Here is a 24,832-nt window from a genome sequence, read left to right on the forward strand (position 1 = left end):
TCATCACATTCCCAGTGGTTCAGAAGTTTACATACACTCAATTAGTAGTTGGTAGCATTGCCTTTAAATTGTTTAACTTGGATCAAATGTTTCGAATAGCCTTCCACAAGCTTCCCACAATAAGTTGGGTGAATTTTGGCCCATTCCTCCTGACAGAGCTGGTGTAACTGAGTCAGGTTTGTAGGCCTCCTTGCTCTCACACGCTTTTTCAGTTCTGCCCACACATTTTCTATAGGACTGAGGTCAGGGCTTTGTGATGGCCACTCCAATACCATGACTTTGTTGTCCTTAAGCCATTTTGCCACAACTTTGGAAGTATGCTTGGGGTCATTGTCCATTTGGAAGACCCATTTGCGACCAAGCTTTAACTTCTTGACTGATGTCTTGAGATGTTGCTTCAATATATCCACATCATTTTCCTTCTCATGATGTCATCTAATTTGTGAAGTGCACCAGTCCCTCCTGCAGCAAAGCACCCCCACAACATGATGCTGCCACCCCCGTGCTTCACGGTTGGGATGGTGTGCTTTGGCTTGCAAACCTTCCCCTTTTTCCTTCAAACATAATGATGGTCATTATGGCCAAACAGTTCTATTTTTGTTTCATCAGACCAGAGGACATTTCTCCCAAAAGTACGATCTTTGTCCCAATATGCAGTTGCAAACCGTAGTCTGGCTTTTTTATGGCGGTTTTGGAGCAGTGGCTTCTTCCTTGCTGAGCGTTCTTTCAGGTTATGTCGATATAGGACTCATTTTATTGTGGATATAGATACCTTTGTACCTGTTTCCTCCAGCATCTTCACAAGGTCCTTTGCTGATGTTCTGGGATTGATTTGCACTTTTCGCACCAAAGTACGTTCATCTCTAGGAGACAGAACGCGTCTCCTTCCTGAGCGGTATGGCGACTGCGTGGTCCCATGATGTTTATACTTGCATACTATTGTTTGTACAGATGAACGTGGTACCTGCAGACGTTTGGAAATTGCTCCCAAGGATGAACCAGACTAGTGGAGGTTTAAAAAAAATAAATGTTGAGGTCTTGAGTGATTTATTTTGATTTTCCCATGATTTCAAGCAATGAGGCACTGAGTTTGAAGGTAGGCCTTGAAATACATCCACAGGTACACCTTTAATTGACTCAAATTATGTTAATTAGCCTATCAGAAGCTTCTAAAGCCATTACATAATTTTCTGGAATTTTCCAAGCTGTTTAAAGGCACAGTCAACTTAGTGTATGTAACTTCTGACACACTGGAATTGTGATACAGTGAATTATAAGTTAAATAATCTGTCTGTAAACAATTGTTGAAAAAATGACTTGTGTCATGCACAAAATAGATGTCCTAACCGACTTGCCAAAACTATAGTTTGTTGACAAGACATTTGTGGAGTGGTTGAAAAACGAGTTTTAATGACTCCAACCTAAGTGTATGTAAACTTCTGACTTCAACTGTATCTTAAAAGCATGATTTATTGTGTACATTAATGTAAGCAATATGAAGTAGTGTAATTGTTCAAGGTCAAGGGTCAGTAGGGATGACTTTAGCTTCAAGATAACAGCCTTTAAAGCACTGCTCTAGGCTGAGGTTCAGCAGGGCTTTCTGTCATTCCATACTGTACTGTAGCCCACAGGCTGTTAGGCCCAGCTGCTGTGAGGTCTTGGGGTGGTTGCTCTGGTCTGGCTGCTCTGGTCTGGCTGCCCTGGTCTGGCTCTTCCGGTCAGTAAACCCCACAGGCCTACCTCATTAAGGTTTTACAGGCAACTACAGTAAACCCCACAGGACTACCTCATTAAGGTTTTACAGGCAGCTACAGTAAACCCCACAGGCCTACCTCATTAAGGTTTTACAGGCAGCTACAGTAAACCCCACAGGCCTATCTCATTAAGGTTTTACAGGCAGCTACAGTAAACCCCACAGGACTACCTCATTAAGGTTTTACAGGCAGCTACAGTAAACCCCACAGGCCTACCTCATTAAGGTTTTACAGGCAGCTACAGTAAACCCCACAGGCCTACCTCATTAAGGTTTTACAGGCAGCTACAGCAACCCCCACAGGCCTACCTCATTAAGGTTTTACAGGCAACTACAGTAAACCCCACAGGACTACCTCATTAAGGTTTTACAGGCAGCTACAGTAAACCCCACAGGCCTACCTCATTAAGGTTTTACAGGCAGGTACAGTAAACCCCACAGGCCTACCTCATTATCAGATACAGAAAATGTTCACACCCCTTGATGTTTTCCACCTTTTGTTGTGTTACAGACTGCATTTAAAATTGATTAAATTGAGATTTGTGTTATGCTGGCCTACACACAATACCCCATAATGTCAGAGTGGAATTATGTTTTTAGGAATTTTTACAAATGAATTAAAAATGAAAAGCTGAAATGTCTTGAGTCAATAAGGATTCAACCCTTTTATGGAAAGACTAAATCAGATCAGCAGTAAACATGTGCTTTACAGTCACATAATAAGTTGCATGGACTCACTCTGTGTGCAATAATAAAGTTTAACATGATTTTTTAAAGACTATCCTCATCTCTGTACCCCACACATACAATTATCTGTAAGGTCCCTCAGTCGAGCAATGAATTTTAAACACAGAGTAAACCATAACGACCAGGGAGGTTTTCCAAAGCCTCGCAAAGAAGGGCACCTATTGGTAGATGTGTCAAAATAAAATAAAAAAACAACACTGAATATTACTTTGGATGGTGTATCAATACACCCAGTCAGTACAAAGAAACAGGCGTCCTTCCTAACTCAGTTGCCGGAGAGGAAGGAAACCGCTCTGAGATTTTCCCATGAGGCCAATGGTGACTTTAAAACAGTTACAGAGTGTAATGGCTGTGATAGGAGAAAACTGAGGATGGATCAACAACATAGCAGTTACTCCGCATTACCAACCTAATTGACAGAGTGAAAAGAAGGAAGCTTGTACAGAATACAAATATTCCAAAACATGCATCCTGTCCAGAATACAAAGTGTTATGTTTGGGGCAAATCCAATACAACACATTACTGAGTACCACTCTCCATATTTTCAAGCATAGTGGTGGCTGCATTTTGTTATGGGTATGCTTGTAATCGTTAAGGACTGGGGAGTTTTTTCAGGATGAAAATACATTTAATGGACCTAAGCACAGGCAAAATCCTAAAGGAAAACCTGGTTCAGTCTGCTTTCCACCAGACACTGGGAGATGAATTCACCTTTCAGCAGGACAATAACCTAAAACACAAGGTCAAATCTACACTGGAGTTGCTTACCAAGAAGACAGTGAATGTTCCTGAGTGGCCGAGTTACAGTTTTGACTTAAATCTGCTTAAAAATCAATCGCAAGACGTGAAAATTGTTTTCTAACAATGGTCAACAACCAATTTGACAGAGCTTGATGAATTTTTAAAATAATAATAGGCACATTTCCAAGTGTGGAAAGCTCTTAGAGACTAGACTCACAGTTGTAATCACTGCCAAAGGTGCTTCTACAAACTATTGACTCATGGTTGTGAGTACTTACTGTATGTAAAGTAGATATTTCTGTATTTCATTTTTGAATAAATTTGTAAAAATGTAAAAAAACAAAACATGTTTTGGCTTTGTCATTCTGGGATATTGTGTGTAGATGGGTGAGAGGAAAAAAATATATTTAATCAATTTTGAATTCAGGCGGTAACAAAACAAAATGTGGACTGAGTCAAGGGGTATGAATACTTTTTGAAGGTACTGTATACCGTACACACACACACACACACACGTTCGGTTGTTCACCCCAAACTCAGCCGCCCGTTGCCCAAACCCCCTGACCTCACCCGAACCACATTACATCATCCTATTTCCTGAACTGGTGGCTGCTGGGAAGGGAGAGGTCATTTGTTAGTGGTTCCCTGGGCTACGGGGCAGGGGGCGGGGTTAACGAGGTAAAGAGTGAGTGAAGCATAAGCTGATACAGTACCTTGTCTCAGGGGAAAAGAGGGAGGAAGGGATACGAGGGGGGGGGGGACGACTTCAACAAGAAAGGATCTGTTGACTATCAGCAGTTACAACTTTACAGCATATTTGTTGTCATTCTAGTAACTATCTGTAGCTATGCTTTGGGACTATCTAAATAAGGTGAAACAGAAGTTGGGCTTAGTTGACAGTCTGCAGTCTATCTACCTCACATTCAACTACGTATCAACTGAGGAGCACGTAACTCTCTGTAGTTATGCATCAGGACTATCTAAATAAAGTTAAAGACTTTTGAATGAAGTTAATATGAAAACGATCACTCAACACATCCACATGTGCAACTGTTGTTGGGATGACTGAAATGGCCTTTTGACACAGGAGCATCTGAGGGGGGGGGAATCAAGAGGGAAACAAACCAGCATTTACCATGCTTAAACGTGTCGTTCCTGTTGGTGATGAAGAAACGCATCAGACGCATAATGTTAACATGTAGTTTTATTAATATCTTGGTCTCCAATTCTAGTCCTACTGTATGCAAAAAAATATTTATATACAAAATACATTCATTTTTACTTATTGACAAAAACACAAAAACAATTTACAATATGATACCCATTGCCTACTACGTTAACAAAGAGCAGAGATAGGTCGTAACAAATTCTGTAAACATTGTCCATAGTTCCTCTTTTCAAATCAAGTGTTTCTGTCTCACAGCGGATGCAAAAACCAACCGGGAATACGCCATTTTAGTTGTGTCATCTGTTGTCACCTGTTTCACTGAGAAACACAATAGACTCCTCTGGATTATATAGAAAACAAAAGAGAAACACAATAGACTCCTCTGGATTATATAGAAAACAAAAGAGAAACACAGAACAACTGAAATATTATGTTTATCACATCTGAATGTAAACACTTTGATAAAAACATTTTTGGGGGGGAAACAACGAATGAAAAAATATTCACTTTTTCCTGGGAAACGTAAGATTATAAGGTCATAGAAAGGTTACTACTACGTAGCCATGGTTACAATCTCCTAGTGCAGCATGCAGATGGTTACTACTACGTAGCCATGGTTACAATCTCCTAGTGCAGCATGCAGATGGTTACTACTACGTAGCCATGGTTACAATCTCCTAGTGCAGCATGCAGATGGTTACTACTACGTAGCCATGGTTACAATCTCCTAGGGCAGCATGCAGATGGTTGTTACTACGTAGCCATGGTTACAATCTCCTATGGCAGCATGCAGATGGTTGTTACTACGTAGCCATGCCAGAGAGGACCAAGGTAAAACATTTTCTAACCCCAATGCCACCCTAATAACTAAACCCAAACCTCAACCATTTACCATTTACCTTACCCCTTAACCCTGACACTCCCATTAGTAACAAATAGCTAACGTACTTGCTAAATACTGCTGATATTTAAAACAAATGTTGTCCTCTCTAGCATAGCTTCTGATGGTATAGATAATGTTGTCCTCTCTAGCATAGCTTCTGATGGTATAGATAATGTTGTCCTCTCTAGCATAGCTTCTGATGGTATAGATAATGTTGTCCTCTCTAGCATAGCTTCTGATGGTATAGATAATGTTGTCCTCTCTAGCATAGCTTCTGATGGTATAGATAATGTTGTCTTCTCTAGCATAGCTTCTGATGGTATAGATAATGTTGTCCTCTCTAGCATAGCTTCTGATGGTATAGATAATGTTGTCCTCTCTAGCATAGCTTCTGATGGTATAGATAATGTTGTCCTCCTCTGGCATGGCCATCTAGCGATGACCCTTGCAGACAGTTTTTTGTGACAGTTTCCCCAAAGCATCTCTCCTTCCACACAATGAGCTCTTTGTTTCTCTCTCTCACCTCTTTCCCTTTCTCTCTTTAAATCTGTGGTAAATGGTGTTTTCTCCACTTCTCCTCCTAAGGCTCCTACGGTATACTAATGCTTCTCACCAAGTGTGTGTGTGTGTGTGTGTGTCTGTGTGTGTGTGTGTGTGTGTGTGTGTGTGTGTGTGTGTGTGTGTGTGTGTGTGTGTGTGTGTGTGTGTGTGTGTGTGTGTGTGTGTGTGTGTGTGTGATTGTGTGTGTGATTGTGTGTGTGTGTGTGTGTGTGTGTGTGTGTGTGTGTGTGTGTGTGTGTGTGTGTGTGTGTGTGTGTGTGGTTGTGTGGTTGTGTGTGTGTGTGTGTGTGTGTGTGTGTGTGTGTGTGTGTGTGTGTGATGCCACTCCCCTGCTTCTCTAAATGGGAAACACTCCTCTAACAGGGCACATTATTGTCACAGTCTCTTTAACCATTAAAGGGAGCTGATGTTGTTGTTCATGTTCACATTATTGTTGCAGTCTCAGCCGGTTGGGCTGTTCTGCACTGCAGGTCTTAGTTTATAATGGTGATGATAGAGTTCATTTAAATGATGATGATGAGGATGATGATGATGAGGATGATGATGATGAGGATGATGAAAACGTCATCAGAGTTAGTTGATGAACTGAGCACCCCCATGAGGCACGATCTCCGTCAAGCCCCACCCAACTACGTTCCCCCTCTGCTCACACCCCTCGCCGTCCTGCAAAGCCAGCTGGGATATCTCCTCCTCCGTCAGCACGCTGTCCCACATGTTCACCCCCGTCATCTTCCCAGTGAACGCCAACTTGGCATCGAAGCCTCCGTCAAACCCAGGCATCTGACTCCCACTGCCACCTGACCCTCCAGAGACCCCACCGTCGTTCTTCTCCTGCCCCAGCTGGAGGGAGCCTCCACTGGGTAACACGTGGCCCTCGGCCACCCCGGGTGTGAATGCCACTCTGTGTCCATCGGCCCACAGCGACGCTATGCCCTGCTCAGAGCTCCAAGCCCCACATATGTGGGTCCAAATTCCTCCTCTCACCACGCCCCGCCCCTCCACCAGGTGAGCTTCTCCTCCCACGGTGAAGAGAGCCCTGGTTCCACTGAGAAGGAGCTGGATCTCATAGGGGTTCCGTTTGGTTCCGTAGGAGAACAGCACGGTTCTGTTGGAGACGGAGACGGGCTTGGCCCACAGGCACACGGTGAAGGAAGAGAGGGAGAGAGGGAGGTCTGGTGTCACCGAGGAGAAGATACGACGGGAACGCATAGGGAAGAGAAGAGCGGTCTCACAGCCTGGGAGAGAAGAGGGAGGGAGGAGAGGATGAGAGAATTGCTTTAGTCATTTTACGGTTATTAATTGATCTGCAAGATGACACATTTAGGAAACCACAAGATGACGAAAAGTCAAAATCTACTTCTACTTTTGTCATTGTTCTTTTCCTCTTGTTATAAGTCTTATTTACATTCTTACTTAATTTGTTTAAAGGAAGAGAAAGGGAAACAGCATGCTGCCTCACAGGGCTTCTTCAGGCCTTTGTTCTGTTCTCAGAAGCACTACGGATGACCAGATCGTCAAGTCTTTATCCAAAAGGTTTTCACGTCAAGAAATACGGCGCTAGATATTCATGATGTATGTCTAAACTGGGTGGTTCGAACTCTGAATGGTGATTGGCTGAAAGCCGTGGTATATTTAAGCAATAAGGCCAGAGGGGGTGTGGATATATGGCCAATATACCACGGCTAAGGGCTGTTCAATATAAACCCTGTGAGAGATCTTCGTTGGCAACATTGTTCTACCCAATATGAATGACTATAGAACGATCTATATAGGATCTCTATGGTTGAACGCTTAACAGTCATGCATGCCAATAGAGAGAAGTAAAAGTATTTGAGCGGTATTTGAGCAGTAGACTATGGTGTGATCAGAGAACAGAGGGTGGCTGAGGCTCAGGTTTGCGGTCAGTGGTGATGCGGTCGATGATGTCATAGACGGGACGTTTTTTCCCCCTGTTCTTGTCCTTTTCCCGCTCGGCGAGAGCCCTCCTTCTTTGGTCTCTCTGTCCTTTAGGCGACCAAATAATACACCTGGATGGTCTGTTTCTTATCACAAACACCACTCTCTTGTTTGATTGTGCACATTGTAGGCCTGTGTGTGTGTGTGTGTGTGTGTGTATGTGTGTGTGTGTGTGTGTGTGTGTGTGTGTGTGTGTGTGTGTGTGTGTGTGTGTGTGTGTGTGTGTGTGTGTGTGTGTGTGTGTGTGTGTGTGTGTGTGTGTGTGTGTGTGTGTCTGTGTGTGTGTGTGTGTCTGTGTGTGTGTGTGTCTGTGTCTGTGTGTGTGTGTGCAGCGCTACTGTGTGTGATCTATAAATGGGATAATAACAGTGGTGTAAAGTACTTAAGTCCGCAATCTGGATCCCTGCACAGTCTCATTAAAGATCTCGATCACTTTTCTAGCCTCTCTGGACTAAAACCTAATTATGACAGGCGTAACATATTACGTATTGGATCGTAAAAAAACACAGTGCTTACACTACCTTGTAGTTTACCTACAAAATGGGTGGATGGTGAATTAGACATACTTGGTATTCACATCTCAATCTCAATATAAATTAATTTACCACAATTAATTTCAATAGATAAGATTCTGCAACCATGGAGAGGTAAATACTTGTCTATTTATGGAAAAATCACATTGAAAAACTCTTTGGTCCAGTTTACTGACTTACTATAATGGCCCTGCTACTTACTCCAGATGACTCGTTTTTAAAAATCATATGAGCAAAAAATATTTCATTTTATTTTGAAATACTAGGACAGACTAAATTAAACGTGTCTATTTATATAATAAATATGAGTTTGGTGGGCTAAAATGATTAAATATTAAAGCTTTAAACCTCTCGCTAAAAGCTTCACTCATAAATAAGTAATACTGAAACCCCAACTGGTTCTCCAGTAGATTATTAAGGCTCATCCTTTGTTCCAAAATTGCCTTTTTGCCGTCATACAGATTAGGACTTTTCATTTCTAATTGAAATTTAAAAAACTATTTTTTTTAAGTATCGCCATTTCTTAAACAAGACATACAAAGCTGGTTCCAATTTCAGTTTTATCCTCCAGAAAATGTACAACAAATACATTTTTTTTTTAAAATTATATTTATTAATGATATTATTATTTTTTATTTTTTATTTTATTTCACCTTTATTTAACCAGGTAGGCTAGTTGAGAACAAGTTCTCATTTGCAACTGCGACCTGGCCAAGATAAAGCATAGCAGTGTGAACAGACAACACAGAGTTACACATGGAGTAAACAATAAACAAGTCAATAACATGGTAGGAAAAAAAAGAGAATCTATATACAATGTGTGCAAAAGGCATGAGGTAGGCAATAAATCGAATAATTACAATTTAGCAGATTAACACTGGAGTGATAAATCATCAGATGATCATGTGCAAGAAGAGATACTGGTGTGCAAAAGAGCAGAAAAGTAAATAAATAAAAGCAGTATGGGGGGTGAGGTAGGTAAATTGGGTGGGTAGTTTACAGATGGACTATGTACAGCTGCAGCGATCGGTTAGCTGCTCGGATAGCAGATTTTTAAAGTTGTTGAGGGAGATAAAAGTCTCCAACTTCAGAGATTTTTGCAATTCGTTCCAGTCGCAGGCAGCAGAGAACTGGAAGGAAAGGCGTCCAAATGAGGTTTTGGCTTTAGGGATGATCAGTGAGATACACCTGCTGGAGCGCGTGTTGCGGGTGGGTGTAGCCATCGTGACCAGTGAACTGAGATAAGGCGGCACTTTACCTAGCATAGCCTTGTAGATGACCTGGAGCCAGTGGGTCTGACGATGAACATGTAGCGAGGGCCAGCCGACTAGGGCATACAGGTCGCAGTGGTGGGTCGTATAAGGTGCTTTAGTAACAAAACGAATGGCACTGTGATAAACTGCATCCAGTTTGCTGAGTAGAGTATTGGAAGCTATTTTGTAGATGACATCGCCGAAGTCGAGGATCGGTAGGATAGTCAGTTTTACTAGGGTAAGTTTGGCGGCGTGAGTGAAGGAGGCTTTGTTGCGGAATAGAAAGCCGATTCTTGCTTTGATTTTGGATTGGAGATGTTTGATATGAGTCTGGAAGGAGAGTTTGCAGTCTAGCCAGACACCTAGGTACTTATAGATGTCCACATATTCTAGGTCGGAACCGTCCAGGGTGGTGATGCTAGTCGGGCGTGCGGGTGCAGGCAGCGAACGGTTGAAAAGCATGCATTTGGTTTTACTAGCGTTTAAGAGCAGTTGGAGGCCACGGAAGGAGTGTTGTATGGCATTGAAGCTCGTTTGGAGGTTAGATAGCACAGTGTCCAAGGAAGGGCCGGAAGTATATAGAATGGTGTCGTCTGCGTAGAGGTGGATCAGGGAATCGCCCGCAGCAAGAGCAACATCATTGATGTATACAGAGAAAAGAGTCGGCCCGAGAATTGAACCCTGTGGTACCCCCATAGAGACTGCCAGAGGACCGGACAACATGCCCTCCGATTTGACACACTGAACTCTGTCTGCAAAGTAGTTGGTGAACCAGGCAAGGCAGTCATTAGAAAAACCGAGGCTACTGAGTCTGCCGATAAGAATATGGTGATTGACAGAGTCGAAAGCCTTGGCCAGGTCGATGAAGACGGCTGCACAGTAATGTCTTTTATCGATGGCGGTTATGATATCGTTTAGTACCTTGAGCGTGGCTGAGGTGCACCCATGACCGGCTCGGAAACCGGATTGCACAGCGGAGAAGGTACGGTGGGATTCGAGATGGTCAGTGATCTGTTTGTTGACTTGGCTTTCGAAGACCTTAGATAGGCAGGGCAGGATGGATATAGGTCTGTAACAGTTTGGGTCCAGGGTGTCTCCCCCTTTGAAGAGGGGGATGACCGCGGCAGCTTTCCAATCCTTGGGGATCTCAGATGATACGAAGGAGAGGTTGAACAGGCTGGTGATAGGGGGTGCGACAATGGCGGCGGACAGTTTCAGAAATAGGGGGTCCAGATTGTCAAGCCCAGCTGATTTGTATGGGTCCAGGTTTTCCAGCTCTTTCAGAACATCTGCTATCTGGATTTGGGTAAAGGAGAAGCTGGGGACGCTTGGGCGAGTAGCAGCGGAGGGGGCGGGGCTGTTGGCCAAGGTTGGAGTCGCCAGGAGGAAGGCATGGCCAGCCATTGAGAAATGCTTGTTGAAGTCTTCAATTATCACGGATTTATCGGTGGTGACCGTGTTACCTAGCCTCAGTGCAGTGGGCAGCTGGGAGGAGGTGCTCTTGTTCTCCATGGACTTTACAGTATCCCAGAACTTTTTGGAGTTAGAGCTACAGGATGCAAATTTCTGCTTGAAAAAGCTGGCCTTTGCTTTCCTGACTGACTGCGTGTATTGGTTCCTGACTTCCCTGAACAGTTGCATATCGCGGGGGCTCTTCGATGCTATTGCAGTTCGCCACAGGATGTTTTTGTGCTGGTCGAGGGCAGTCAGGTCTGGAGTGAACCAAGGGCTATATCTGTTCTTGGTTCTGCATTTTTTGAACGGAGCATGCTTGTCTAATATGGTGAGGAAGTAACATTTAAAGAATGACCAGGCATCCTCAACTGACGGGATGAGGTCAATATCCTTCCAGGGTACCCGGGCCAGGTCGATTAGAAAGGCCTGCTCGCAGAAGTGTTTTAGGGAGCGTTTGACAGTGATGAGGGGTGGTCGTTTGACCGCGGACCCGTGGCGGATACAGGCAATGAGGCAGTGATCGCTGAGATCTTGATTGAAGACAGCAGAGGTGTATTTGGAGGGCAGGTTGGTCAGGATAATGTCTATTAGGGTGCCCATGTTTACGGATTTAGGGTTGTACCTGGTGGGTTCCTTGATGATTTGTGTGAGATTGAGGGCATCAAGCTTGGATTGTAGGACTGCCGGGGTGTTAAGCATATCCCAGTTTAGGTCACCTAACAGAACAAACTCTGAAGCTAGATGGGGAGCGATCAATTCACAGATGGTGTCCAGGGCACAGCTGGGAGCTGAGGGGGGTCGGTAGCAGGCGGCAACAGTGAGAGACTTATTTCTGGAGAGATTCATTTTTAAAATTAGAAGTTCGAACTGTTTGGGCATAGACCTGGAAAGTATGACAGAACTTTGCAGGCTATCTCTGCAGTAGATTGCAACTCCTCCCCCTTTGGCAGTTCTATCTTGACGGAAAGTGTTATAGTTGGGTATGGAAATCTCAGAATTTTTGGTGGCCTTCCTAAGCCAGGATTCGGACACGGCAAGGACATCAGGGTTGGCAGAGTGTGCTAAAGCGGTGAGTAAGGCAAACTTAGGGAGGAGGCTTCTGATGTTGACATGCATGAGGCCAAGGCTTTTTCGATCACAGAAGTCAACAAATGAGGGTGACTGGGGACATGCAGGGCCTGGGTTTACCTCCACATCACCCGAGGAACAGAGGAGTAGTAGGATGAGGGTGCGGCTAAAGGCTATCAAAACTGGTCGCCTAGAGCGTTGGGGACAAAGAATAAAAGGAGCAGATTTATGGGCGTGGTAGAATAGATTCTGGGCATAATGTGCAGACAGGGGTATGGTGGGGCGTGGGTACAGCGGAGGCAAGCCCAGGCACTGGGTGATGATAAGAGAGGTTGTATCTCTGGACATGCTGGTCTCAATGGGTGAGGTCACCGCATGTGTGGGGGGTGGGACCAAGGAGGTATCAGAGGTACGGAGAGTGGAACTACAGGGTCCATTGCAAACCAAAACAATGATAATGATAACTAGCCTGAACAACAGTATGCAAGGCATATTGATATTTGAGAGAGACATACAATAAGGCATAAAGTGATTGCAGGTCTTGATTGGGAGAGCTAGCTAAAACAACAGGTAAGATAACAGCAGCAATAACAGGGTGCTAGTCTAACACAGCAACAACAGGTAAAAATGGCGACGACTAGGCAGAGAGGGTCGGATTAACTACACACAGATCCTGAGTTAAAGCACAGAGCCGACAGATAAAACACAAATAAACAGAATGGAGTACCGTGAATTAATGGACAGTCAAGCATGCATCAGCTATGTAGCCAAGTGATCATAGTGTCCAGGGGGCAGCCGTAGATGGAGCAGGGAGGCCTCCACTAAGCTAGCACGCGGCGTTTAAAGTTAGTAGCCCGGGGGGTGGTCTGCTCAGACGGAGGGGGTCTGCTCAGACGTGGTCGTGTCGACAGAGAATCCAAGCCAGATGGCGATGGCGAAAGAGAGGTTGTGAATTGTAGAATTGTGTTTGCTAACTGGTGCTAGCTTCGTGGCAGTGGCGCTAGCAGCGCTAGCTGCAAGCTAGCTGTGAGGATCAGAAGTAGTGGCTCAGGGATTACGGCAGGAATCCGGCGTTGTTGTCGAGAGACAGTCCGATGCTGGTAAATTGGTGAGTAATATCCAGGCTAATAACAGGGCTGGTGTCTGTGCAGAAGGTAAAAGCTACTAGCAGCGGCAAAAAAATGGCTAAATTAGCTTGTAGCTGGTATTGTAGCCCAAGAATTCGCTGGTAGACCTCTTCAGCTAGCCGGCAGATGGGCCTAGCTCGAGGCTAGCTCAAGGCTAACTGGTGCTTGCTTCGGGACAGAGGTGTTAGCCAGTAGTAGCCACTCGGTTGCAGCTAGCTAGCTGTGATGATACGGTGTAATTGTCCAGAGCTTGCGTCAGGAATCCGGTGATGTGGTAGAGAAAAAGCAGTCCTATATGCTCTGGGTTGATATCGCGCTTGCAGACTGGCAGGTATTGGCCCGGTATTGAAGCTGGCTGTGTCCGAGTTGAGGGTGAAGACCGCAGCAGTGGCTAACTGACTACTAGCTAGTAGCTAGTTATCTGGCTAGCTTCTGATTGGGGTTACGGTTCTAAAGTATAAAAAAATAGCAGGTCCGTACCACATTGGGTGAGGCGGAATGTAGGAATGTATAATCAGTTCCTAGATGGAAAGTGAAATTAAAATATATACGAAATGTACACGAAAAATACGAAGACTATTTACACGGGACAGGACATGACAAAGACACGTCCGACTCATCCCTACTGCCTCTGATCTGGAGGACTCTCTAAACAGAGAACATCCCTGGTGATCTACTGCGTCTGATCTGGAGGACTCACTAAACAGAGAACATCCCTGGTCATCCCTACTGCCTCTGATCTGGAGGACTCACTAAACACACATGCTTCATTTGTAAATGATGTCTGAGTGTTGGAGTGTGTCCCTGGCTATCAGTAATGATGTCTGAGTGTTGGAGTGTGTCCCTGGCTATCAGTAATGATGTCTGAGTGATGGAGTGTGTCCCTGGCTATCAGTAATGATGTCTGAGTGTTGGAGTGTGTCCCTGGCTATCTGTAAATAATGTCTGAGTGTTGGAGTGTGTCCCTGGCTATCTGTAATGATGTCTGAGTGTTGGAGTGTTCCCCTGGCTATCTGTAATGATGTCTGAGTGTTGGAGTGTCCCCCTGGCTATCTGTAATGATGTCTGAGTGTTAGAGTGTGCCCCTGGCTATCTGTAATGATGTCTGAGTGTTGGAGTGTCCCCCCTGGCTATCTGTAATGATGTCTGAGTGTTGGAGTGTGTCCCTGGCTATCTGTAATGATGTCTGAGTGTTGGAGTGTTCCCCTGGCTATCTGTAATGATGTCTGAGTGTTGGAGTGTGTCCCTGGCTATCTGTAATGATGTCTGAGTGTTGGAGTGTGTCCCTGGCTATCTGTAAATGATGTCTGAGTGTTGGAGTGTTCCCCTGGCTATCTGTAATGATGTCTGAGTGTTGGAGTGTGCCCCTGGCTATCTGTAATGATGTCTGAGTGTTGGAGTGTGTCCCTGGCTATCTGTAATGATGTCTGAGTGTTGGAGTGTGTCCCTGGCTATCTGTAAATGATGTCTGAGTGTTGGAGTGTGCCCCTGGCTATCAGTAATGATGTCTGAGTGTTGGAGTGTGTCCCTGGCTATCTGTAATGATGTCTGAGTGTTGGAGTGTGTCCCTGGCTATCTGTAATGATGTCTGAGTGTTGGAGTGTGCCCCTGGCTATCTGTAAATGATGTCTGAGTGTTGGAGTGTGCCCCTGGCTATCTGTAATGATGTCTGAGTGTTGGAGTGTGTCCCTGGCTATCTGTAATGATGTCTGAGTGTTAGAGTGTGTCCCTGGCTATCTGTAATGATGTCTGAGTGTTGGAGTGTTCCCCTGGCTATCTGTAATGATGTCTGAGTGTAGGAGTGTGTCCCTGGCTATCTGTAATGATGTCTGAGTGTTGGAGTGTGTCCCTGGCTATCTGTAATGATGTCTGAGTGTTGGAGTGTGCTTCTGGCTATCTGTAATAATGTCTGAGTGTTGGAGTGTGTCCCTGGCTATCTGTAAATGATGTCTGAGTGTAGGAGTGTGCCCCTGGCTATCTGTAATGATGTCTGAGTGTTGGAGTGTGCCCCTGGCTATCTGTAATGATGTCTGAGTGTTGGAGTGTACCCCTGGCTATCAGTAATGATGTCTGAGTGTTGGAGTGTGTCCCTGGCTATCTGTAATGATGTCTTAGAGTTGGATCGTGCCCCTGCGACAAGAAAATGGTGCCGTTTGCTTTGATTAATATAAGGTCATGTTTTATTATTTATACTTTTACTTCTACTTTTGATACTTAAGTATATTTTAGCAATTACATTTACTTTTGATACTTAAGTATATTTAAAACCAAATACTTTTAGACTTTTACTCAAGTAGTATTTTACTGGGTGACTTTCACTTTTACTTGAGTAACTTTCTATTTACTTTTACTCAAGTATGACAATCGGGTCCTTTTTCCATCACTGGGTAATAACACCATGAGATAATGCATCAGCCAAGAGTCAGACCAGGAGAGGAAATCACTGCTGGAGGTTTGAATCAGTCTTTGTGTGTGTGATTATGTATGATTCCTGTATTACTAAGGGTGTTTTAAATCAGTGTGGACAGCTCCCTTCCCCCTCGCTCTACAGCAGCAGTCTAATATCTAGGTTATGACACACACAGTGATTGACTCTTCCTACCAGACCCTAAATATTGACGTTAGATTTGTCTCAGGTTTCTCTCCGGGGGTAACCGTTCCCATCTGGTTCTGCTTCCCAGGGTGCTTTGTTGTGGTTGCTTGGACGTCCTGCTAATGATTATACCTGTGTGTGTGTGTGTGTGTGTGTGTGTGTGTGTGTGAGTGTGTGTGTGTGTGTGTGTGTGTGTGTGTGTGTGTGTGTGTGTGTGTGTGTGTGTGTGTGTGTGTGTGTGTGTGTGTGTGTGTGTGTGTGTGTGTGTGTGTGTGTGTGTGTGTGTGTGTGTGTGTGTGTGTGTGATATAAACACAGCATTGAGGTTTTATCTGATTCATGCATGGAACTGGAGCTGGCTCTCTGAAGACCTGGGCTCATTTTGTTTTTGATTGAATTCCAACAGAGTAAGCAGGTAGAGGTCTGTACAGGACGTGGGTAGGCTCAGATCCTTACAGATAGAGACACACAGATAGAGATCACAGATGCAGAGACTGGGTTTGGAACATGGAAAGGCACTCTGATATGAATCCCTGTTATAAGAAAAATGGACCAGAAACATTTTTATATTCATACTCCCTAGGTATATATTTGCTATATTCATTCTTTCAAGAATCAATGGGTTGTAATGATCAAATTGCCTGGGAGGGATGTCTGGTGTGATCCTTGTAAGAGGAGTGCTGTATTACCTGATGGTGTTTAAACATACATTTTCTACATTATGTAGAGCAGAGCTTCTCAACCTGGTTACTGTACTACCAAGGACATGTTGCTCGGCCCGGAGTACCCCTGAACTAACCCCTCATGTGCATTTTACCAGTAGGCCTATGGTCCCATGAGTCTTCTCAAGTACCCGCTGAGGATAGGCCAAGTACTAGCACCCCCTGATTGGTCAAGTACCGCCTGTGGAAAGTAGCACCCCTGATTGGGTCAAGTACCCCCTGTGGAAAGTAGCACCCCTGATTGGGTCAAGTACCCCCTGTGGAAAGTAGAACCCCTGATTGGGTCAAGTACCCCCTGTGGAAAGTAGCACCCCTGATTGGGTCAAGTACCGCCTGTGGAAAGTAGCACCCCTGATTGAGTCAAGTACCCCCTGTGGAAGGTAGCACCGCTGGTTGAGAAGTGATGTAAAGGATGGTAGGATGTATAGTGACACAGGAAGTGATGTAAAGGATGGTAGGATGTATAGTGACACAGGAAGTGATGTAAAGGATGGTAGGATGTATAGTGACACAGGAAGTGATGTAAAGGATGGCAGGATGTATAGTGACACAGGAAGTGATGTAAAGGATGGCAGGATGTATAGTGACACAGGAAGTGATGTAAAGGATGGCAGGATGTATAGTGACACAGGAAGAGATGTAAAGGATGGCAGGATGTATAGATAGTGACACAGGAAGTGATGTAAAGGATGGCAGGATGTATAGTGACACAGGAAGTGATGTAAAGGATGGCAGGATGTATAGTGACACAGGAAGTGATGTAAAGGATGGCAGGATGTATAGTGACACAGGAAGTGATGTAAAGGATGGTAGGATGTATAGTGACACAGGAAGTGATGTAAAGGATGGCAGGATGTATAGTGACACAGGAAGAGGTGTAAAGGATGGCAGGATGTATAGTGACACAGGAAGTGATGTAAAGGATGGCAAGATGTATAGTGACACAGGAAGTGATGTAAAGGATGGCAGGATGTATAGTGACACAGGAAGTGATGTAAAGGATGGCAGGATGTATAGTGACACAGGAAGTGATGTAAAGGATGGCAGGATGTATAGTGACACAGGAAGTGATGTAAAGGATGGCAGGATGTATAGTGACACAGGAAGAGGTGTAAAGGATGGCAGGATGTATAGATAGTGACACAGGAAGTGATGTAAAGGATGGCAGGATGTATAGTGACACAGGAAGTGATGTAAAGGATGGCAGGATGTATAGATAGTGACACAGGAAGAGGTGTAAAGGATGGCAGGATGTATAGATAGTGACACAGGAAGTGATGTAAAGGATGGCAGGATGTATAGTGACACAGGAAGTGGCGTTCTCACCTGCAGGCAGGTGTCGTTGCTGTGCCGACTTGAACGCTAGTTCCAGCACTGCCCTCGTCTTCGCCAGCTCTGTCACCAGGGCAACCAGCATCTCTGCCGACGCCACATCCTGCTGCAGGTCTTCCCCCTTTGCCTCTGGTGGCGTTACGGGTCCTGGATTACTCAGGCAGATATTTTCTAGCTTGACGAGTCGGGAAGCCTGTGTCCGCGCCACGGTGAGGAGCTGCTGTAACAGCGTCTCCTGGTGGCTATTCCCAGAATTACCTGCAGATTTCCCAGCAGCAATGCTCCGATCTTGCCTGAGATGCTCCAGGCTCTCCTTGAGGCGAGCTTCCATCTGCATGGACATCCTCCGGCCAGCAGTCTCCACCGCAACGCCACAGGCCCCTCCGTACTGAGCCACGAACCTGGAGTCAGGAGAAGAGGGATTAGAGAGGGATTACATCAGAGACCAGGAAGTAGGCTACATTACACATGGACTCCTTTCAGATATACACAGGTGCACAGAATTTAGGGGATTGATTTGGGATTGGTGGTTTGGCAAAGGTCGATTTGGGATTGGTAAAGGTCGATTTGGGATTGGTAAAGATCGATTTGGGTTTGGTAAAGGTCGATTTGGGATTGGTGGTTTGGTAAAGGTCGATTTGGGTTTGGTAAAGGTCGATTTGGGATTGGTAAAGGTCGATTTGGGATTGGTGGTTTGGTAAAGGTCGATTTGGGATTGGTGGTTTGGTAAAGGTCGATTTGGGATTGGTGGTTTGGTAAAGGTCGATTTGGGATTGGTAAAGGTCGATTTGGGTTTGGTAAAGGTTGATTTGGGTTTGGTAAAGGTCGATTTGGGTCGTATTGGGATTGGTGGTTCTGTTCCATTGGCTGAGATGGCCTATATATTCGTGCCTATCAGTGGTGTAAAGTACTTAAGTAAAAATATTTCAAAGTACTACTTAAGTAGTTTTTCGGGGAATCTGTACTTTACAATTTATATTTTTTACAACTTTGACTTTTACTTCTCTACATTCCTAAAGAAAATAATGTGCTTTTTTCTCCATACATTTTCCCTGACTCCCAAAAGTACTCGTTACATTTTGAATGCTTAGCAGGATTGGAACATGGTCCAATTCCCACAGTTATCAAGAGAACATCCCTGGTCATCCCTACTGTCTCTCATCTGGAGGACTCACTAAACAGAGAACATCCCTGGTCATCTACTGCCTCTGATCTGGAGGACTCACTAAACAGAGAACATCCCTGGTCATCCCTACTGCCTCTGATCTGGAGGACTCTCTAAACAGAGAACATCCCTGGTCATCTACTGCCTCTGATCTGGAGGACTCACTAAACAGAGAACATCCCTGGTCATCCCTACTGCCTCTGATCTGGAGGACTCACTAAACACACATGCTTCATTTGTAAATGATGTCTGAGTGTTGGAGTGTGTCCCTGGCTATCAGTAATGATGTCTGAGTGTTGGAGTGTGTCCCTGGCTATCAGTAATGATGTCTGAGTGATGGAGTGTGTCCCTGGCTATCAGTAATGATGTCTGAGTGTTGGAGTGTGTCCCTGGCTATCAGTAATGATGTCTGAGTGTTGGAGTGTGTCCCTGGCTATCAGTAATGATGTCTGAGTGTTGGAGTGTGTCCCTGGCTATCTGTAATGATGTCTGAGTGTTGGAGTGTGTCCCTGGCTATCCGTAAATGATGTCTGAGTGTTGGAGTGTGTCCCTGGCTATCAGTAATGATGTCTGAGTGTTGGAGTGTGTCCCTGGCTATCCGTACATTTAAAAAACAAGAGAATGGTGCCGTCTGGTTTGCTTGATGGAAGGAATTTGAAATTATTTATACTTTTACTTTTGATACTTAAGTATATTTTAGCAGTTACAATTACTAAACGCTTAATAATTTTTATTTTAACCTTTATTTTACTAGGCAAGTCAGTTAAGAACAAATTCTTATTTACAATGACGGCCTACCCCGCCAAACCTGAACGACGCTGGGCCAATTGTGTGCCGACCTATGGGACTCCCAATCACGACCAGATGTGATTCAGCCTGGATTCGAAGCAGGGACTAAACACCTCCCTCTTTAACTGGATCCTGGACTTCCTGACGGGCCGCCCCCAGGTGGTGAGGGTAGGTAACAACATGTCTGCTACGCTGATCCTCAACACTGGAGCTCCCCAGGGGTGCGTGCTCAGTCCCCTGCTGTACTCCCTGTTCACCCACAACTGCATGGCCAGGCACGACTCCAACACCATCATTAAGTTTGCAGACGACACAACAGTGGTAGGACTGATCACCGACAACGATGAGACAGCCTATAGGGAGGAGGTCAGAGACCTGGCCGGGTGGTGCCAGAATAACAACCTATCCCTCAACGTAAACAAGACTAAGGAGGTGATTTTGGACTACAGGAAAAGGAGGACCGAGTATGCCCCCATTCTCATCGACGGGGCTGCAGTGGAGCAGGTTGAGAGCTTCAAGTTCCTTGGTGTCCACATCACCAACAAACTAGAATGGTCCAACACACCAAGACAGTCGTGAAGAGGGCACGACAAAGCCTATTCCCCCTCAGGAAACTAAAAAGATTTGGCATGGGTCCTGAGACCCTCAAAAGGTTCTACAGCTGCAACATCGAGAGCATCCTGACTGGTTGCATCACTGCCTGGTACGGCAATTGCTTGACCTCCGACCGCAAGGCACCACACAGGGAAGTGCGTACGGCCCAGTACATCACTGGGGCCAAGCTGCCTGCCATCCAGGACCTCTATACCAGGCGGTGTCAGAGGAAGGCCCTAAAAATTGTCAAAGACCCCAGCCACCCCAGTCATAGACTGTTCTCTCTACTACCGCATGGCAAGCGGTACCGGAGTGCCAAGTCTAGGACAAAAAGGCTTCTCAACCGTTTTTACCCCCAAGCCATAAGACTCCCGAACAGGTAACCAAATGGCTACCCGGACTATTTGCATTGTGTGGTCCCCCCCCCAACCCCTCTTTTACGCTGCTGCTACTCTCTGTTTATCTTATATGCACAGTCACTTTAACTATACATTCATGTACATACTACCTCAATTGACCTGACCAACCACTGCTCCAACTCATTGGCTAACTGGGCTATCTGCATTGTGTCCCGCCACCCGCCACCCCCTCTTTACACTACTGCTACTCTCTGTTCATCATATATGCATAGTCACTTTAACCATATCTACATGTACATACTACCTCAATCAGCCTGATTAACCGGTGTCTGTATGTAGCCTCGCTACTTTTATAGCCTCGCTACTGTATATAGCCTGTCTTTTTACTGTTGTTTTATTTCTTTACTTACCTATTGTTCACCTAAAACCTTTTTTGCACTATTGGTTAGAGCCTGTGAGTAAGCATTTCACTGTAAGGTCTACACCCGTTGTATTCAGCATTTCACTGTAAGGTCTACACCTGTTCTATTCAGCATTTCACTGTAAGGTCTACACCTGTTGTATTCAGCATTTCACTGTAAGGTCTACACCTGTTGTATTCAGCATTTCACTGTAAGGTCTACACCTGTTGTATTCAGCATTTCACTGTAAGGTCTACACCCGTTGTATTCAGCATTTCACTGTAAGGTCTACACCTGTTCTATTCAGCATTTCACTGTAAGGTCTACACCTGTTGTATTCAGCATTTCACTGTAAGGTCTACGCCTGTTGTATTCAGCATTACACTGTAAGGTCTACACCTGTTGTATTCAGCATTTCACTGTAAGGTCTACACCTGTTGTATTCAGCATTTCACTGTAAGGTCTACACCTGTTGTATTCAGCATTTCACTATAAGGTCTACACCTGTTGATAGATTTCCGGCGCCGAAAAGAGATGGCCGCCTCGCTTCGCGTTCCTTGGAAAATATGCAGTATTTTGTTTTTTTACGTGTTATTTCTTACATCGGTACCCCAGGTAATCTTAGGTTTCATTACATACAGTCGGGAGGAACTACTGAATATACGATTAACGTCAACTCATCATCGTTCCTACCAGGAATATGACTTTCCCGAAACGGATCCAGTGTTTTGCCTTCCACCCAATACAATGGATCTGATCCCAGCCGGCGACCCTGTGCGACGCCGAAAAAGGGGCAAACGAGGCGGTCTCGTGGTCAGGCTTCGGAGACGGGCACATCGCGCTCCACTCCCTAGCATACTACTCGCCAATGTCCAGTCTCTTGACAACAAGGTTGATGAAATCCGAGCACGGGTAGCATTCCAGAGAGACATCAGGGATTGCAACGTGCTCTGCTTCACGGAAACATGGCTAACTCAAGGGACGCTAACGGAGTCGGTGCAGCCAGCTGGTTTCTTCATGCATCGCGCCGACAGAAACAAACATCTTTCCGGTAAGAAGAGGGGCGGGGGGGTATGCCTTATGATTAACGAGAAGTGGTGTGATCATCATAACAACACACAGGAACTCAAGTCATTCTGTTCACCTGATCTAGAACTCCTCACAATCAAATGTCGACCGCATTATCTACCAAGGGAATTCTCTTCAATCATAATCACAGCCGTATATATTCCCCCCCAAGCAGACACATCGATGGCCCTGAACGAACTTTATCTGACTCTTTGTAAACTGGAAACCACACACCCTGAGGCTGCATTCATCGTAGCTGGGGATTTTAACAAGGCTAATCTAAAAACAAAACTCCCTAAATTCTATCAGCATATCGATTGTGCTACCAGGGCTGGAAAAACCCTAGACCATTGTTATACTAATTTCCGCGACGCATATAAGGCCCTCCCCCGCCCCCCTTTCGGAAAAGCTGACCACGACTCCATTTTGTTGATTCCAGCCTACAAACAGAAACTCAAACAACAGGCTCCCGCGCTCAGGTCTGTTCAACGCTGGTCCGACCAATCTGAATCCACGCTTCAAGACTGCTTCGATCACGCGGATTGGAATATGTTCCGCATCGCGTCCAACAACAATATTGACGAATATGCTGATTCGGTGAGCGAGTTCATTAGGAAGTGCATTGACGATGTCGTACCCACAGCAACGATTAAAACATTCCCAAACCAGAAACCGTGGATTGACGGCAGCATTCGCGTGAAACTGAAAGCGCGAACCACTGCTTTTAACCAGGGCAAGGTGACCGGAAGCATGACCGAATACAAACAGTGTAGCTATTCTCTCCGCAAGGCTATCAAACAGGCTAAGTCCCAGTACAGAGACAAAATCGAGTCGCAATTCAACAGCTCAGACACAAGAGGTATGTGGCAGGGTCTACAGTCAATCACGGATTACAAAAAGAAAACCAGCCCCGTCGCGGACCAGGATGTCTTGCTCCCAGACAGGCTAAACAACTTTTTTGCCCGCTTTGAGGACAATACAGTGCCACTGACACGGCCCCCTACCAAAACCTGCGGGCTCTCCTTCACTGCAGCCGAGGTGAGTAAAACATTTAAACGTGTTAACCCTCGCAAGGCTGCAGGCCCAGACGGCATTCCCAGCCGCGTCCTCAGAGCATGCGCAGACCAGCTGGCTGGTGTGTTTACGGACATATTCAATCAATCCTTATCCCAGTCTGCTGTTCCCACATGCTTCAAGAGGGCCACCATTGTTCCTGTTCCCAAGAAAGCTAAGGTAACTGAGCTAAACGACTACCGCCCCGTAGCACTCACTTCCGTCATCATGAAGTGCTTTGAGAGACTAGTCAAGGACCATATCACCTCCACCCTACCGGACACCCTAGACCCACTCCAATTTGCTTACCGACCCAATAGGTCCACAGACGACGCAATCGCAACCACACTGCACACTGCCCTAACCCATCTGGACAAGAGGAATACCCATGTGAGAATGCTGTTCATCGATTACAGCTCAGCATTTAACACCATAGTACCCTCCAAACTCGTCATCAAGCTCGAGACCCTGGGTCTCGACCCCGCCCTGTGCAACTGGGTCCTGGACTTCCTGACGGGCCGCCCCCAGGTGGTGAGGGTAGGTAACAACATCTCCACCCCGCTGATCCTCAACACTGGGGCCCCACAAGGGTGCGTTCTGAGCCCTCTCCTGTACTCCCTGTTCACCCACGACTGCGTGGCCATGCACGCCTCCAACTCAATCATCAAGTTTGCGGATGACACTACAGTGGTAGGCTTGATTACCAACAACGACGAGACGGCCTACAGGGAGGAGGTGAGGGCCCTCGGAGTGTGGTGTCAGGAAAATAACCTCACACTCAACGTCAACAAAACAAAGGAGATGATTGTGGACTTCAGGAAACAGCAGAGGGAGCACCCCCCTATCCACATCGACGGGTCAGTAGTGGAGAAGGTGGAAAGTTTTAAGTTCCTCGGTGTACACATCACGGACAAACTGAATTGGTCCACCCACACAGACAGCGTTGTGAAGAAGGCGCAGCAGCGCCTCTTCAACCTCAGGAGGCTGAAGAAATTCGGCTTGTCACCAAAAGCACTCACAAACTTCTACAGATGCACAATCGAGAGCATCCTGTCGGGCTGTATCACCGCCTGGTACGGCAACTGCTCCGCCCACAACCGTAAGGCTCTCCAGAGGGTAGTGAGGTCTGCAGAACGCATCACCGGGGGCAAACTACCTGCCCTCCAGGACACCTACACCACCCGATGTCACAGGAAGGCCATGAAGATCATCAAGGACAACAACCACCCAAGCCACTGCCTGTTCACCCCGCTATCATCCAGAAGGCGAGGTCAGTACAGGTGCATCAAAGCAGGGACCGAGAGACTGAAAAACAGCTTCTATCTCAAGGCCATGAGACTGTTAAACAGCCACCACTAACATTTAGCGGCCGCTGCCAACATACCGACTCAACTCCAGCCACTTTAAAAATGGGAATTGATGGAAATTATGTAAAAATGTACCACTAGCCACTTTAAACAATGCCACTTAATATAATGTTTACATACCCTACATTACCCATCCCATATGTA

General features: G+C 45.6%; 2 protein-coding genes across 2 annotated transcripts in view; one reads left to right on the forward strand and one right to left on the reverse strand.

Moving 5' to 3' along the window:
* Positions 1-24,832, forward strand: part of LOC139549657 (ventricular zone-expressed PH domain-containing protein-like) — a 139,451-nt gene that overhangs the window by 47,127 nt on the left and 67,492 nt on the right. The window contains exons 5-7 of the mRNA XM_071360324.1: positions 6,474-6,590; positions 6,776-6,998; positions 17,893-18,101. Of these exons, the coding sequence (XP_071216425.1) occupies positions 6,474-6,590; positions 6,776-6,998; positions 17,893-18,101 (549 nt within the window). The remainder of the gene's footprint in view (positions 1-6,473; positions 6,591-6,775; positions 6,999-17,892; positions 18,102-24,832) is intronic.
* Positions 4,429-18,293, reverse strand: LOC139549465 (pentraxin-related protein PTX3-like; the record flags this gene model as incomplete). The annotated part of the gene is given in 2 exon segments (XM_071360010.1): positions 4,429-7,089; positions 17,887-18,293. Coding segments are annotated over 2 exon segments (1,069 nt in total), but the record flags the coding sequence as incomplete, so codon positions are not given.

This window comes from Salvelinus alpinus, chromosome 22 (assembly GCF_045679555.1).
Source record: "Salvelinus alpinus chromosome 22, SLU_Salpinus.1, whole genome shotgun sequence".
NCBI classification, from domain to species: Eukaryota; Metazoa; Chordata; class Actinopteri; order Salmoniformes; family Salmonidae; genus Salvelinus; species Salvelinus alpinus.